Raw genomic sequence first — 17571 nt, 5'->3', positions numbered from 1 at the left:
AGGATGTCTTTTTTTTTGACCAGTGGAAGTGAGTACATGTGTAAAGTTGATGTGAAGTAAGCACTACTTCAGATTAGATACTAATTTCAATTTGATTTTTCTCTTTTTTTCTTGAGTTGATCTTTCTTGCTTACCTTAAAAAATTTGTTTCCTCTCTTAAGATAAGTCTGCCATTCAGTACAGCATTCGGAGCAGATACAGAGGGTTCTCAGTGGATAATTGGCTACCTCTTACAAAAAGTCATCAGTAACCTCTCGGTCTGGAGTAGTGAGCAGGACCTTGCAAATGACACTGTGCAGCTCCTTGTCACTTTGGTGGAAAGAAGAGAAAGGTTAGCCCATTGTTGCAGGCTGACTGTGTGTGTATGTGTGTGGGTGAGAAACTCTTTTTCACTTCCTAGTGTAGTCCTTTGAACTGGCAAATGGTTACACAGTCCTAATTCCAGATAGAGCCTACATTTTTGGAGTAATGCGTTTTAAAAACTATATCACACTACTATTACAAATGCAAATGGAGCTTTCCCATCTTATAATTGAGCATTACATTGACTCCTTCAGGATTTGGCATCAAAGCCCTATGAGTAACACATTAGTAATTTATGGTGTTGCAAACACTTTTATGTGGAATATGCTCATTTGAATTTTTAGACATCTTATCCCCATTTTAAAGATTAAATACTGATATTTAAAATTTAATGTTGGAAAGTAAAATTTTTAGTGCTTTCTACAACAATTCTATAAATGTTTTCGTTGTTCTTACTGTATAGGAATATCATTGTTATTATTACCATTGTCATTGGCTGGTTTATTGAATTCTTATAATTTACTATGTGCTCTTCTAAGCACGTCATAGGTAGTATCTCATTTAATCATTATATCAGTCTCAGCCCCAGGAGACTGTTATTATTCCTGTTTTGCAGATTATAGAGAAGTGATTATTGATAGAGGTTAAATAAGTTTTACATCACCAGACAACTAGTGGGATTTGAGTGTAAGCCTGTGTGACTTCAAAGTCTATACTAAGTTTACTGTACTTTGCTTTGAAAGTAATTAAATCTAGTTATATTTTATTTTTGTTTTCTTTGTGTGTATATGTGTATGTGTGTATGTGTATACATAGTAATACATCTTATGTTTTGTTATTTCTACCTGTAGGGCAAACTTAGTAATTCAGTGTGAGAACTGGTGGAATTTAGCTAAGCAGTTTGCAAGCCGAAGCCCACCTCTTAATTTCTTGTCAAGTCCTGTGCAGAGGACATTGATGAAAGCTCTAGTCTTAGGAGGTTTTGCACATATGGACACGGAAACCAAACAGCAGTATTGGACAGAGGTAACAGTGCCTTCTATTTTGATTGCACCCTTTTGTGTAACTCTGTAGTTCCTTTATCTATGCGTTGCCATAAAAGAGTCTCTGGAGACATAAACGTTATCAGTCATAGCTTTTGTTTCTTTCTTTCTCTTTCTTTCTCTTTCTTTTCTTTTCTTTTCTTTTCTTTTCTTTTCTTTTCTTTTCTTTTTTCTTATTTTGAGATAAGGTCTTACTCTGTTGCCCAGGCTGGAGTACAGTGGTGCAATCTCAGCTCATTGCAGCCCCTACCTCCCGGGTTCAAGCGATTCTCCTGCCTCAGCCTCCCAAGTGGCTGGGACTACAGACTCATGCCACCATACCCAGCTAATTTGTTTTGTTTTGTTTTGTTTTGTTTTGTTTTGTTTTTTTTTTTGAGACAGAGTCTCGCTGTTGCCCAGGCTGGAGTGTAGTGGCACGATCTCGGCTCACTGCAGGCTCTGCCCCCTGGGGTTCACGCCATTCTCCTGCCTCAGCCTCCCTAGTAGCTGGGACTACAGGCATCCGCCACCTCTCCTGGCTAATTTTTTGTATTTTTAGTAGAGACGGGATTTCACTGTGTTAGCCAGGATGGTCTCGATCTCCTGACCTCGTGATCCACCCGCCTCGGCCTCCCAAAGTGCTGGGATTACAGGTGTGAGCCACCGCGCCTGGCGTAATTTGTTTTTTTAGTAGAAACGGGCTTTTGCCATGTTGGCCAGGTCTCGAACTCCTGGCCTCAAGCAATCTGCCCGCCTTGGCCTCCCAAAGTGCTGGGATTACAGGCGTGAGCAGCCACTGTGCCCAGCCCAGTCATAGCTTTTCTGATATTTTTTCTCCTAATGAATGGGTTGAAGCTTCTTATTTTACAAATGTTATCTTATAATTTGTCTGTACCTGCCTGTGTGTGATGACATTGAATATTATCAAGTGTTCTGCATTTTAGGCACATTTTTCCCAACTCAGTTGAGAGCATGGCCTGGCTTATTAAATCTTCATTAGGGAGCAGGGAAACATTCTCCTGTCTTGAATAAGATGCAGATTAACCATGATATTCATTTCCTAGGGCTGCTCTAACAAAATACCACAACAGAAATTTGTTTTCTCCTACTTCTGGAGGCTAGAAGTCCAAGCTATAAGGTGTCTATGGGATTTGTTCTTTCTGAAGACTATGAGGGAAAATCTGTAGCCTCTGGTAGCTTGCTGGCAGTCTTTGGCATTGCTTGATTTGTAAACGCATCACCCTGATCCCTGCCTTCATCTTCACATGCTCCCCCTGTGTGTGTCTGCATCCACACTTCCCCTTTCTATATCAGTTATATTGAACTAGGGGCCCACCGTATTCCGGTATGACCTCATCTGAACTAATTACATCTATGACAACCCTATTTTCTTTTTTTTTTTCTTTGAGACGGAGTCTTGCTCTGTCACTCAGGCTGGAGTGCAGTGGTGTGATCTCGGCTCACTGCAGCCTCCACCTCCTGGGTCAAGTGACTCTCCTGTCTCAGCCTCCCGAGTAGGTGGGATTATAGGTGTGCACCACCATGCCTGGCTAATTTTTGTATTTTTAGTAGAGACGGGGTTTTGCCATGTTGGCCAGGCTGGTCTCCTGATCTCAAGTGATCCGCCCACCTCAGCCTTCCAAAACGTTGGGATTACAGGCGTGAGCCATTGCGTCCGGCCAACTCTATTATCAAATAAGTTCATATCCTGGGGTTTGGATTTCCACATATGAGTTTTTGAGGAACACAGTTTGACCCATAACAACCATGGGCACATTATTTAATAGGCTTTAAATCAAGGGCCAAGAGTTGCCAGTGTGTGTGTAGGTTGCCAGCCTGCAGTCCTTGTCTAGAGGGCCCTTAGTGTTTGAGAAGGGGCACAGTAATGGAATTAGGCAGTTGTTTGTGACTTCAAATCCAGGGGAAACCAGACTGACTAAGTATTTTTATTTTAAACAATTGTATTATCATATGGACAACTTTAAGTCGAATTAAGATACTGTCCTCTTGAATATGAGTACTCTTATATACAGGGCAGGACTGATTATCTGAAGTTATGTTCTGTGCCAAGAGGAATTAGGTAAAGGAAAAAGGAAAAAAACAGATGAGAGCTTTGAATCGGGCTTCACTCTGTAGAGGTTGGCAAGCTGCAACCCATGGGCCAAATGTGGCTTACTGTCTGATTTTGTAAACAAAGTTTATCTTTGTTTTTTCCTTTTTGGCTCATTACTTGGAAAGAGATGGAGGGAAATGGCAGAATTCTTTGAGTGGCAGGGAGAAAGTTATGTCCCGTGCTTTGGGTGTTCTGGCTTTGCATGAGCCGGAAGTTAGGATGACCCTCAAAATGGGGAGTGTAAAGTCTGGTTTAGATATTCTTTGTTATGTGCTTGTCCTGCCTCCAACAATTAGAAATGTTTTGGAAAGTGAATATTTATCCAAGCAGAGGAAATAAAGCATGTGAACTGAGCTTTAAGAAAATTCCTGGTTTATTTTTATAGGTTCTTCAGCCACTTCAGCAGCGATTCTTAAGAGTGATAAACCAAGAAAACTTCCAGCAGATGTGTCAGCAAGAGGAAGTCAAGCAGGAAATCACTGCCACACTGGAGGCCCTGTGTGGCATTGCTGAGGCTACCCAGATTGACAACGTAGCAATCCTGTTTAATTTTTTAATGGACTTCCTTACCAATTGCATTGGGTTGATGGAGGTTTACAAGAATACCCCAGAGACTGTCAATCTCATTATAGAAGTTTTTGTTGAAGTTGCACATAAACAGATATGCTATCTTGGAGAGGTAAGCACTTTCTAATTTTATCCCCTCAGGATTAAAACTCTTTGAAGCTATAATAAAATAATAGGTCTTTGCTTAAAATTTGATTAGTATTATCTTAAATAATATTTTTATTCCTCCAAAAGATTTTTTAAAAGGATTCTTAAAAAGAACTTATAATTCAGAGAAAGTCATGTTGAATGAATATAAATTCTTTTTGTTTTTATTCTAAAAGGAAACAGGATACATGTACAGAACGTTCAGATTTGTTACATGGGTATATGTATGCCATGGTGGTTTGCTGCACCTGAATATAAATTCTTGTCCTGAAATTTTGTTAGAAAAGGGGTAAAATTTAAAAAATATACACTCTTAATATATGCTTTATAGAAATTATTGTTTTAATGTAGTTTAAAGCAAGAATTATTGCTACTCTTGGAATTCGGAGTTAATTTATGTAGATTTTATTTTAAAATTTTTTTGATGTCAGTGTATCAAGTAGCATAATTTGTGCATTTTTTTTTTTTTTTTTTTGCAGTCCAAAGCTATGAACTTATATGAAGCCTGCCTTACTTTGTTGCAAGTATATTCTAAGAATAATTTAGGGCGGCAAAGAATAGATGTTACAGCGGAAGAAGAGCAATACCAAGACCTGCTTCTCATTATGGAACTTCTTACTAACCTGCTGTCAAAAGAATTCATAGATTTCAGTGATACAGGTAAAATGTAACGTGATGGTTTTTAAACTTTGTTGTTATCCTCCTTTTTATTAAAGCAAAGGATTGTTTTCTGTAAGAGACATCTCATGAGGAAATTCAGTTTATGGAATAAATGAAAGAAGATCTCTGTGGTCGAAGTGAGGGTGGGGACCAGTGGCCCTCCTGCTTGGCTTTCCTCTTGTAAGAATAATAGAAATAGTATCTCATTCATTGAGATCTTACTAAATGCCAAGCACTGTTCTTACCTCTCACAATGGTATGAAGTCAATCCCATTGCTATTCTCACTTTATAGATGAGGAAACAGAAGCACAGAGAGCTTAAGTCACTTGGCCGCAGATACTTAGCCAGGACTGGGATTCAAATCCCAGCCTGTGACTCCAGATGCCAGTCTCTTCAGAGTTACACTTCCTGACTAATCACTTCTCCGTGTCCCCCAGGGTGGCCACCCCAGCAAACCCCTAGCACTTTCCAGAGTGCGGCTTGGAAAGCCCTGTTGGGGTAGGAAGCACTCTCTCTGGAGTTAACAGCCCACACTTTGAAGACCTAGCCTAGTGTCTCACCTACAGTATGATGTGGGGGGAGTTGATTAGCCTACCTGTGTCTTTACTAGCTGGTCAAATGGGTATGATAATAAATACCTTTCAGCGTGTTTGAAGGATCAGCTGTAAAGTGTCTTTGGTGCCTAGCATTGTATCTGACAATCAGTAGGTAAAAGATAGTTGCTGTTACAGGCAAGAACCTGATCAGTAATTTAAACCTCATATATGTGTATAGTTTTCAGTGCTGTAGAGTTCACTCCCCTCCTATCTCACTGCCAACCTTGCCTTCAAACAAAATGGATCCTGTTTCATAACAGAAAAATAAATCATATCTAGCCTCTCCTATTATATGTTGTGCAGACATGTGTGGTAGTGGACATTTTTGGCTTCTTCCTTGTAAGATTCTCTTTCTAAGTTGGGTGCTATAATATCCCACTTGACTTACTTATCCCAATCCTTAAGATTGTTCTGTTCCTTAATTTTTTCATATTCCTTATTCACTTAACCATGTCTTTTTTTTTTTTTTTTCTTCTTTTTTTCATTCTTGGGCCACGGTTTTTCTATCTGCCCTGAGCTAGGTACCATCAACTTCACAGTGTAGAAGGTTTACTCTTTATTTTTTTTTGCAGTTAACTAGGGGTACCAAGGTGAGATAGTCTGAAAAGCACTGTACAAATTCACTTTTCCTCAGTGAATTCTTTCTGGTCTGTTTTTAGGCCCAGCCTTTCACCCAAGTTTTCTAACTTTCTTCAAGTCAGTGCTGCTTAATCCAGGAGTTCTTAACTTTTTCTTTCTTTCCTTGTTGTTGTTTGAGAGGCAGGGTCTCCCTCTGTCATCCAGGCTAGAGTGCAGTGGCATGATCACAGCTCTTTGCAGCCTCAACCTCAGGCTTAAACTGTTCTCCCACCTCAACCTCCCAAAGTACTGGGATTACAGGTGTGAGCCACTGTGCCCAGCATTCTTAACCTCTTACTAATACAGTATTAGTTGGTTCATGGACTCTTGGAAATTCTTCTATACATTTTCCAGGTGTGTCAGGGACCCCAGATTAAGAACCTTGTCCCAGAGGAATCCGTAACTAAATGGTAGGACCCAGAGCTAAAACATGTATATGTTTAGATGATTTACTATCATGATTACCCTGTGTATCATAAATCAGCTCATTGTTTCAATTTTTTCATTTCTAGAAATAGTATCATTATTTTCTTGGATTCTTATTCTATGCTCCCACTCAGGCCCCATCGCAGACCTACTAATTCTAGAAATCAGTATTTTGACTAAGTTTCCTAGTTGTTTCTGACATACTACCAGATTTGTCTTATTTTCAGAATAATTTTCCTAAAATAGTGATTCCATCGTGTTTCCTGCCTACTTAAGTACTACAGTAGTTCCCAGCACTGGCCAGCATTAATAAGAGAAAGGAGAAGGGACAGTCCACATTTCCAGAATATTCTATAATCCTGTCAAAAAAGGAAGGATTATAATAGAAGTAAACATTTAGAGAAACGATTGTGGGGCTGTGGCCAGTTTTTAGAATCTTCCATCTTCTTCCTACCTTGAAGGCCCCTTTAGGAAATCAGAACTGCCTCCCTGCTTCCTTACTGGACTCTAGATGGAGGATCCTCCCCCAGCACAGCCTTCCTGAGTTTTTCTTTGTGTAACATAATTTCTGTACGACTTGCCCTGGACCCAGTAGGACTTGTACCAACAATAAGGGATAGCCATTAATATTTTTGGAATTTTTTTTGACCTGGGAGTCTTCTTTGGTTAAGGGTGAAATGTTTCAGATCATTTACATTGAAAGGGCAGGGGACAAAAAATTAGCCAGGCGTGGTGGTGGGCACCTGTAGTCCCAGCTACTCGGGAGGCTGAGGCAGGAGAATGGCGTGAACCAGGGAGGCGGAGCTTGCAGTGAGCCGAGATTGCTACTGCCCTGCAGCCTGAGTGACAGAGCAAGACTCTATCCCAACAAATAAATAAATAAATAAGAAAGAAAGGGCAGGGGGGCTATTAAGGTGTTTGAAGACAATCTCCCAGGTTTATGGTGCAGCTGCACTTCCTCCCATCTGCCATTCTAAGAACAAATTGTAGAGCAAACAATAAAGCTAAGCATTTGAAGGAGATATTTTCAAAATAAAAGCAGTGAAAAGATTAAAGTCATAATAAGGTTAAGAAAAGAAATTGGTGCTATATACTCAGGCTAGACAGAACAAAGTAGGGGTAAAAAGAATAAAATGAGTATGTAGGGTTGAAATTCAGAAAAAACAAAAATGAAGACAAAGTAGAAAATTATAAAGAAACATCTTTGGCACATCAGGCAAATGGATGGTAAAAAGGAAGAAAATATTTTATTTAAAAATAAAGATAATAGCTGAAACAAAATATAAAATATTTTAAATATTATAAAACAAAGTTAATGGACTGGATGAGATATTAAAAGCATAACTGGGCTGGGTGCGGTGGCTCACGCCTGTAATCCCAGCACTTTGGGAGGCTGAGGCGGGCGGATCACCTAAGGTCAAGAGTTTGAGACCAGCCAGGCCAACATGGAGAAACCCCGTCTCTACTAAAAATACAAAAAAATTAGCCTGGCATGGTGGTGCATGCCTGTAATCCCAGCTACTCGGAAAGCTGAGTCAGGAGAATCACTTGAACCTGGAAAGAGAGGAGGTTGCGGTGAGCTGAGATTGTGCCATTGCACTCCAGCCTGGGCAACGAGAACGGAACTCCATCTCAAAAAATATTAATAAGAATTAATAAATAATAAATAAAAGCATAACTGGAAACCAGCATCTGACTTCTTTTTTTTTTTTTTTTTGAGACAGAGTTTCACTTTTGTTGCCCAGGCTGGAGTGCAATGGCGTGATCTTGGGTCACAGCAGCCTCCACCTCAGCCTCACGAGTAGCTGGGATTATAGGAACCCGCCACCAGGCCTGGCTAATTTTTTTGTTTGTTTGTTTGTTTTTGAGACAGCATCTCGCTGTCACCCAGGCTGGACTGTGGTGGCGCAATCTCGGCTCACTGCAACCTCTGCCTCCTCGGTTCAAGTGATTCTCCTCCCTCAGCCTCCCAAGTACCTGGGACTATAGGTGCCCGCCACCATGCCCGGCTAATTTTTTTTTTTTTTTTTTTTTTGGTAGATACTGTGTTTCACTATGTTGGCCAGGCTGGTCTTGAACTCCTGACCTCGTGATCCGCCTGTCTCAGCCTCCTAGAGTGCTGGGATTACAGGAGTGAGCCACCGTGCCCAGCCCAGGCCTGGCTATTTTTTGTATTTTTAGTGGAGATGGGGTTTTGCCATGTTGGCCGGGCTGGTCTTGAACTCCTGGCCTCAGGGGATCTGCTCACCTCAGCCTCCCGAAGTGCTGGGATTACTGCGCCTGGCCTTGACATTCTTTAACGTGGTATCCGACCTGCTTTCTTGACTCCTTAGCAGAGCACATGGTTAGAGACTGAGCCCTCTTGGAGCCCGTGATGGGTCAGCCTTTGCAGGCTCTGAGAGACCTGTCTTGTTGGCAGATACCTGGAGCAGGGAGTCAAGCTCTAGGACCAGCTTTCTGCTCCAGAGCAGGCTGGGGTTCCTTGGGTAGAATCCAGGTTTACCAGTATGATGTGCAGGGAACATTTGGTGACTCCTGCTTTAACAGAGGAGATTCTTCCAACCAGAACAAAGATTCCAGGGGAGAAGTTCAGCATTAGGCTTAACAAGTGGATTTTAAGTAGACATATATCCCTCATTTGATCTTTTTGTTGTTGTTATAAGAAATATGCCCTTATAGAAAAAAATTGTAAACATAGAGACAGAAAAATCATGCTTACTTTTGGACACCATCCAGAGTCAACTATACGTTGCATTTTAGGAATTTCTGTTTTTGTTATTTTTGTCCAGTTTTCTTTGTGATCGTGCTCTAAATACAAGTTTGTTTTTATTTTGCTTTTACTCCTGGCAAGCTGTGAACTAAATCAATTTTATATTCTGTCATTTTGTTTAATGTAGTGTTAACCTTTCCCTTGTCATTAGAATCTGTGATGATATTTTTAATGGTTATGTGGCATTCCACATTTTGGAATTTAACCTGTTTCCTAATATTGGACATCTGGAATGTTTACCTTTTTGCTCTTATAAATGGTGATGCAGTGATCATTTCTGTGGACAAAGCTGTCTGAATTTCTGATTATATCCTTAACAGATAGAATTCTCAAAATGGTCTTAATATATTGCTTTTGAGGTTAACCACATTTCATCCTTACCGGCAATGAAATGTTATCATTTTTACAAATTATTTTTAATGTAATGAATCAGAAGTAGTATCTTTTTAAAATTTGTATTGCTTGATTAATAGTTGGAATGGACTGTTTTCCTTTAGAGTCAGACTTTGATAAACGTTTGTTTAGAGATGTTAATTTATCTGTTAGACCTAGGTCTTAGTATTCTCATTAATTTATATATATATATAATTCATATGTATTAAGAATGATAACCCTTTGTCATATTGGTTGTTCTTTTTTAAACTACTTTCTTTTTTATGTAACATTTTAATTTCTGTATTTCTCGCATTCCTTTTAAGCTTAGAAATATTATACACACTTGAAATCAAATGGATATTTCTATAGAAATTGTTTAACTCATATTATGGCTAGTATGCCAGTAGGTTTTATATTTCAAAACATTGATTAAGCATTAGTTTTATTTCTAGACTGTCTCCTGCTCTTAACCTCCCCAATACTTCTGTATCAAGTACTCATATCCCCTAATAAAACTCAAAAGGATGACACAGGGCTGGGGTCTCAGATCTTTTTTTCACCTCTGGATGTGCTGTCTCCTCCATCCCCTCGCCAGAGACCGGGCAGGACGAGGTCAGATTCTTTGTTATTCACTCATTGATTTATTTAGCCTCTAGGGGTGAGTTTATTTTCATAAGGGTAGAATACACACTTGGAAGATTTATTGATGTTACCACCATAAGCCTGCATCCTTTTATTTTAATAGATGAAGTGTTTAGAGGACATGAGCCAGGTCAAGCAGCAAACAGATCTGTGTCAGCAGCGGATGTTGTGTTGTACGGAGTAAACCTAATTCTGCCCTTGATGTCACAGGATCTCTTGAAGGTAATTAATGAAATTGAATGTGAACATACCACTATATGTAACTGAAGTTCAAAGATACTTTAGACAAGAATATATCTGTGATTTAATTTAGTAGTTGTATCTGTTAAGTGCACATGAAGATACAATTTTTGTATTTTCATTAACAGTTACTTGTGCGTGCTTCTCAGTAACATGGACCCTTACTCAGTCTCTGTTTCTGCCCCAGAGTCCTGCAGACACCCATATATTAGTGACTCGTTTTGTCAGGGAGTGCTACAGAAAGAAGCCTGTCCTTTTAGAAACTACATTCTGTTAGCAGTTTTGATTACCTCGTAATTTGTCACTAAGGGAATAAAGTAAGTTAAAAGTTTCAGTGTTTTCCTCTGATACTTTCTGAACATCATTCTCAGGTTAAGGGATTGAGCAAAGGAAGGCATTTTCCAAGGGGCACCATGTAAAAATGGGATGGTATGCTTCCAAGACTGATGCTGTTTTAAAGTTTTTGCACATTCTGACTACGTTATGCCTTGGTTTTGTCAGTTGATATTAAGGGTGTGGTGGCGGTGAGGCAACTTTTTTCTACCATCCGTAAGTACCACAGAGGGAAATCTCTTGTCATGAGTTGTTATAGCAGGATAAGAGTGGGGATGAGGCCATGGGTGGAAAGGAAAGGAGGAATTTGTGTGTGTATATGCACATGTGTGTGCATGCGTGTGCACACATGAGATAAAGACAAGGAGTAGGAGGAAGATAGTAGAGGCTGGGCTGGGCGCAGTGGCTCACGCTTGTAATCCCAGCACTTTGGGAGGCCAGGGTGGGTGGATCACAAGGTCAGGAGATCGAGACCATCCTGGCTAACACAGTGAAACCCCGTCTCTACTAAAAATACAAAAAAAAAAAAAAAAATTAGCTGGGTGTGGTGGTGGGTGCCTGTAGTCCCAGCTACTCAGGAGGCTGAGGCAGGAGAATGGCGTGAACCCGGGAGGCGGAGCTTGCAGTGAGCCAAGATTGTGCCACTGCACTCCAGCCTGGGCAACAGAGCAAGACTCTGTCTCAAAAAAAAAAAAAGTAGAGGCTGAGAAGTGTCCAGAAGGTGAACATGTACGAGAAGAATGAGTCCTGTTAGATTGCCAGCATAGCAGGATCTAACCATGTGCTTCCCTCCTTGAGAGTGTCTCTAACTATTGGAAACAATGTTGATGACCCATGGCATTCACACAGCAGCCAGCCAGTGGGATGAGGAAGTTTAGTCAACTCTCCATATTGATTTGCATTTAGGGTTTGTTTAAACAAATAAGCCATTAAACATTTAAGTGTGTATTTTTCTTAAGTGTGGTTAAACCAGATTACCTACTTTTACCTCAGTTCTCTAGGATAGTACAACGGAAAAATGTTTTTGGAAGTGTTGTAAAGACCGAATACTCTGCTCTGTGCATAGTCTTAACAATTTGTATTAACCGTCTTGAATTTTTTCAACATGCTTGAATGGAAATACATTTACAAAAAGGTTTTACTCCCAAGTTATTTAATAATTTTAAATCTGGCTGCCTTGTTTACTTTTTCCGGGTAAACACAGAATATCTGGAATTGACCTTAGATTTTATTAACTATCTAGAAGATAATTGTTTCGACTGTCTGTTACTTTGTTTCATAGTAGTTACTAAAATATGCCCTTTATTTGTACCTGTTGTTACATTTAATTTGGTCGTCATGTTTTCTGTATCTTGTACATGTTTAGAAATCATTATATTTAGAAGCTTGTCAGTTACTTTATTTTATTGCATTGATGAAAATAGAAATTGGATATTAATGAGCATCCAAATAATTTAATATTTCTTTTTCAGTTTCCAACCCTTTGTAATCAGTACTACAAATTAATCACATTTATCTGTGAGATTTTTCCTGAAAAAATACCACAGCTTCCTGAGGATCTGTTTAAAAGTCTGATGTACTCCCTAGAATTAGGAATGACATCATATCCTTTAAATGAACATCATTGTTACTTGTCACTTGGGGAAAAAGATCTTCCTTTAAAGAAAAGTTTTTTAAGTTTAAATGTAACATTTTTCATTTTTCTTTTATGGTTCAATTTTATTTCTTAAAAAACCCTGGGCCAGGCACGGTGGCTCACACCTGTAATTCCAGCACTTTGGGAGGCTGACGCTGGTGGATCACCTGAGGTCAGGAGTTCGAGACCAGCCTGGCCAACACAGTGAAACCCCGTCTCTACTAAAAATACTAAAAATTAGCTGGGTATGGTGGTGGGTGCCTGTAATCCTAGCTACTCAGGAGGCTGAGGCAGGAGAATCGCTTGAACCCGGGAGGTGGAGGTTGCAGTGAGCGGAGATTGCGCCATTGCACTCCAGCCTGGGCAACAAGAGTGAAACTCCATCTCAAAAAAAAAAAAAAAAACAAAACCTGTCACCCCTGTAACTGCTCTATTTCTGTGTTTCTTTTGTTAGTTTGCCTCATCCTGTCCTCCTTTCACAGATCTCTAAGGCATTCGGTCCCTGGTTCCAGAGTTACCCCTTCATCAGGTTCCCATTAGTAATGCTGAGCTGGGTCTCTGGTCTTAGCTCTGACTGTAGAGAATAATATGACTTTTTAATAAGTTGTATGTATCATAAACTGAAACAAGCTATACATCACCAGGCTCAAACCCAAAAACGTTATAGGCAATCTGAAAAACACTGGAAATCTTCTTTCCTTATATAACTCAGTGAAGATATTGCCCATGAGTCTACTTGTGTATCTGTATTCATTTCTAGAAACACTCATCCATTTAATACTAGCTATAATTTTTTTTATCTGTTATAAATCAAATATATCCAATCTAGTTTGTTCTTTGACCTTCATGATCAGAATGAGTTCGGAGGTTTGCCAGCTTTGCCTGGAGGCCTTGACACCGTTAGCTGAACAGTGTGCAAAAGCACAAGAAACAGACTCACCACTTTTTCTAGCAACACGGCACTTTCTTAAGGTAAGATGTCTGTGCGGTAGGTCAGAAAATCAGCTACTTTCAAAAGTATGGTCAGTGCACATAATTCTGCATTCAAATGAGGAAATGCTTCCATTCTTTTGGGAGCGAGGAAACCATGGCTTCCTGTTCACTGTTTTTTTCTGGAGATCAACTCTTCATGGGCACATTCTCATCCTCTATTTTTTGTGTTCTTGGAAATTGATGTGGTAAATATTGAGGGAATTTGATATTGTTTATTATTCAGATACCACAGCAAGTAGCAATATCTGTTAGGTATTTTTTTAAACATTAAGGAAAATTTCAGATTGACTTGATAAATAGAATAATAACCAACCCTCTCTTTTTCTTTTTTGGACTGGGGAGGGACTGGAGGATATATGATCATCCTATGTTTTTATTTAGAAGTCTTATGTAATTTCAGCTGGTTTTTGATATGCTGGTTTTGCAAAAGCACAACACAGAGATGACCACTGCGGCTGGCGAAGCTTTCTACACGTTGGTGTGTTTGCACCAGGTACTGGACATGCCTCTTTTCAGGGGACTCTTCTCATTCTGTTTTGCAAAGAGATTGTTGAGATAGATGGTGCATCCTTAATCCCCCCTTATAGGATCTGTGACTCAGTGCCTCAGTTCTGTTTCAGTGAGGCAGTATTTCTTAGCTTCTTTATTAGCTTTCACATGTCACTTTGTGTTTATCTGACAGCTGTTTGTCAGTTCAAAGCATTTATTTTTTGTCCTCCACCATTATGAACCATCCTTTGCAATGGTCACTGCCCTAAAGCCTGTCCTTAAACAACTGTACTAGGAATGAGGAACACATAATGGGTGTGTGAAGAACTCATGGTTTTGTAAGGGAGACAGGATGGCAGACAAGGAAGAGTCTGCCTTCAGACAGTATGGAAGACAGTATTTTATTGCATATTATAGAAAACAGTATATTATTTCATTTTGTTGATCTTTTAAAGATTCTGAAGCATCACTGATAATGGGGTTAATAGAAGAGTTAGGCTAGCTTACCTGTCTCCCCACTTCTGATCGAATAGGTGCCTGTGAAATTTATGAAAAGGACCATATTGAATAGTTTGCTGCCTCCGTTTCCCCTTTTCCTCTCCCATGCATATATACACACACATATATATGTAATGTACATATATATATATATCTATATATACCTCCCAGCATGTCCAGGAAGCTTTGCCGTTTTATTTCCGTCTTTAAAAAAGGGTTTAGAGAAGGTCTTCCATACTAAAGACCTCCTTTCTCTAGACTTCCCGTAACATCTGTGCCCTAAGCTGAAGGTGCCCTGGGGCTTCATTTCTTGCTGTGTGCCCTAGGCTGCCACTTCCTGCAGGTGGTACCTGCTCTCAAATCTGTGCCCTTTCTCTGTCATTTGACTTACTTGTTGCTTACTAGCAAGGTAGTCTTCTTGTCTGATCCTTCCTTCCTTCCTTCCTTCCTTTTTTCTTTTTTTCTTTTTCTTTCATTTTTCTTTCCTTTCTTCCTTCCTTCCTCCCTCCCTCCATTCCTTCCCTTTCTTTCTTTCTCCCTCCCTCCCTCCCTCCTTTCTTCCCCTATTCCCTTCCACCCTCTTGTCTCTTCCTCCCTTCCTTTCTTCCTTCCTTCCTTCTCTTCCTTTATTTCTCTCTCTCCCTCTCTTTTAACATATTTACACACTGTAGGAAAGAGCAGGTTTTAGGAATGGCCAGTATGATACCTGCTGCCTGGCCCCAGAGGCTCTACTATCTCGCTTTTTTTTTTTTCTCCCCGAGACAGGATCTCACTTTATTACCCAGGCTGGAGTGCAGTGGTGCAATTACTGCGTACTCCAGCCTCGGCCTCCTAGCCTCAAGCGATCCTCCTGCCTCAGCTCCCCAAGTAGCTGGGACTACAGGTGTGCACCACCACACCTGGCTTATTTTTTGTAGAGACGGAGTTTCACCATCTTACCCAGGCTTGTATCGAACTCCTGAACTTAAGCAATCCACCCGCCTCGGCCTCCCAAAGTGCCTAGGATTACAGGTGTGAGCCACCACGCCTTGCCACCTCTACCATTTCTCATGAGTAGGGAAATGATAGGAGATTATACGTGATCCCCTGTGAACAGGACTGTCCCTTGGATAGGGCAATTAGGGGAGCCACTCTGGCTCCATGGTTGGGGATTGGGATGCTGCACCTTATCCTTCTTTTCCAAATGTAATTAACATGATATCCCATCATGTTATAACATCATCATGATATCCCAAGAAGCCAATGAAAAATTACAGCATGCCAGGTGCAGTGGCTCATGCCTGTAATTTTTGCACTTTGGGAGACCAAGGTGGGTGGATTGATTGAGGCTGGGAGCTTGAGACCAGCCTGCTCAACATTGCAGAACCCCGTCTCTATTAAAAATTGAAAAATTAGCCAGGGATGGTGGTGCATGCCTGTAGTCCCAGACTCTTGGGAGGCTGAGGTAGGAGGATCACTTGAACCCAGGAAGCAGAGGTTGCAGTGAGAAAGGATCTCACTCTGTTGCCCAGGCTGGAGTGCAGTGGAGCAACCATGGCTCACTGCAGCCTCAACCTCTTGGGCTCAAGTGATCTCCCATCTCAGCCTCCCAAGAGCTGCTGGGCACAATGCTGGTTTGGAGCTTTCAGAGTGCCCTACTCCACTTGGAGAAGGCACTGGAATATATTTCTCCGCCCCCTCCTCCCAAAAGGCTCCTGCCTGTCCTGTCTTTGTGCACATTGCTGTCCTCAGAACTGGGTGGACAAGATATCTCTATTAACCTCTGGGGAACTATTGTAGACTTAGATTATGTGTAAAACACAAAATAAATAGGAATAATGTGCTTTGAAGAGGCAGCACAACAAAGTTGATTATCACATGGGTCTTGGGGCTAGATTGGTGGACTGTTGCTTGATCTGGGCCATATCACTTCACCTCACTGAGTGTCGAAACCTTCACCTCTGGAATAGAAATAGAAACAGTACCTGTCTCAAAGCATTGTTGTAAATGATAGATAAATTAATTCATGTAAAAGGTTTTCAAACAGTAGTACTTAAATGCTGAATTACTCTAAATGTTAACTCTTAAAATGTGTCCCTGCCTTTTAGAACCCCACAGTCCAGTAACTGATAAGATCTACTTGTATGATATTCTAAGGAGGATACTTGTGTATACTTTATCTCTTCAATAGGCTGAATATTCTGAACTGGTTGAAACATTACTGTCAAGTCAGCAAGACCCAGTTATTTACCAGAGATTAGCAGATGCCTTTAACAAGCTCACTGCAAGCAGCACTCCTCCTACGCTGGATCGGAAGCAGAAGATGGCCTTCTTAAAGAGTTTAGAAGAATTTATGGCAAATGTCGGTGGTCTCCTTTGTGTAAAATAAACAACAGAACTTTATGCTTAATTTAGATCCTTTCTGCAAAGTGCACTGAATTGCTGAAAGTTGACTTGAGTCTTGTCCTATTCCTCAGTTCATTTGGCCATTTTGGATTTTGGAGAGCCTGAAACTTTGATATGTATGTAATACAGTGAAACAGGAGAGGTCAACTTGGCATCAGCTTCTGCTGTTAAGTGTTAGCCACAATCTGTCATACATATGTCTTTTAGATTTTGAATGGTGATTTAAAATTTTCAAAATGAAATTCCATATATGTGCAAACAGATATGGGCACCACGAAATACATATGCAGTGCCTTTTTTTTCCTTTTAACATAGGTGGCTAGCCAAAGTTTAGAATTTTTGTCATTAAATATGAAATGGATATATGCTAGGCAGTGTTTCTCAAAATCTCCATAGATCGCCTGCATCACTTGGGGAGCTGGTGAAAAGGTAGATTCTTAGGCCCAACTGTAGACCTTCAGAGTCAGAATGTCTGGTTGTTGGGCCCAGGAGTCTTCATGTTAATAAGCTTCTCCCTTTCGTCACCCCAAAAGTTTTGAATCAATGAAAGAGACATTGAAAACTCTTAAGAGGTTTTGTGCTTTCTAGCTTTTCCTCCCTTTGATGATTGGGTTTATAATTCAGCAGGAAGGGGAAACATCACCAGGGGTTTGTTGGCTTTTTCTTAGCTTGCTTTCTTGCTTGCTTGCTTTCTTGCTTTCTGTCTCTCTCTTTCTTTTCTCTTTCTCTCTCTTACATCAACCCAGTGCTGCAGGTT

The 17571-nt window shown here is 40.4% G+C and overlaps 1 protein-coding gene across 3 annotated transcripts in view; it reads left to right on the top strand.

Annotated features, from left to right (window-relative positions):
* XPO4 (exportin 4) overlaps positions 1–16818 on the top strand; it is a 121980-nt gene extending 105162 nt beyond the window's left edge. Inside the window, exons 15-23 of one of the 3 annotated variants that reach the window (XM_058437796.1) lie at positions 162–331; positions 1155–1329; positions 3824–4117; positions 4632–4812; positions 10344–10462; positions 12286–12417; positions 13305–13421; positions 13843–13935; positions 16600–16818. In XM_058437796.1, the coding sequence (XP_058293779.1) occupies positions 162–331; positions 1155–1329; positions 3824–4117; positions 4632–4812; positions 10344–10462; positions 12286–12417; positions 13305–13421; positions 13843–13935; positions 16600–16797 (1479 nt within the window). In that variant the 3' untranslated portion in view covers positions 16798–16818. Of the gene's footprint in view, positions 1–161; positions 332–1154; positions 1330–3823; positions 4118–4631; positions 4813–10343; positions 10463–10667; positions 11269–12285; positions 12418–13304; positions 13422–13842; positions 13936–16599 lie in introns of those variants that run through there. The other 2 variants (XM_058437797.1, XM_032150709.2) reach the window with 2 other exon arrangements.
* Positions 16819–17571: the final 753 nt, after the last annotated feature.

This window comes from Hylobates moloch, unplaced genomic scaffold (genome assembly GCF_009828535.3).
Source record: "Hylobates moloch isolate HMO894 unplaced genomic scaffold, HMol_V3 SCAFFOLD_4, whole genome shotgun sequence".
NCBI classification, from domain to species: Eukaryota; Metazoa; Chordata; class Mammalia; order Primates; family Hylobatidae; genus Hylobates; species Hylobates moloch.
Note: the sequence above shows the minus strand (reverse complement) of the source record. Positions and strands in the feature narration are given on the sequence as shown.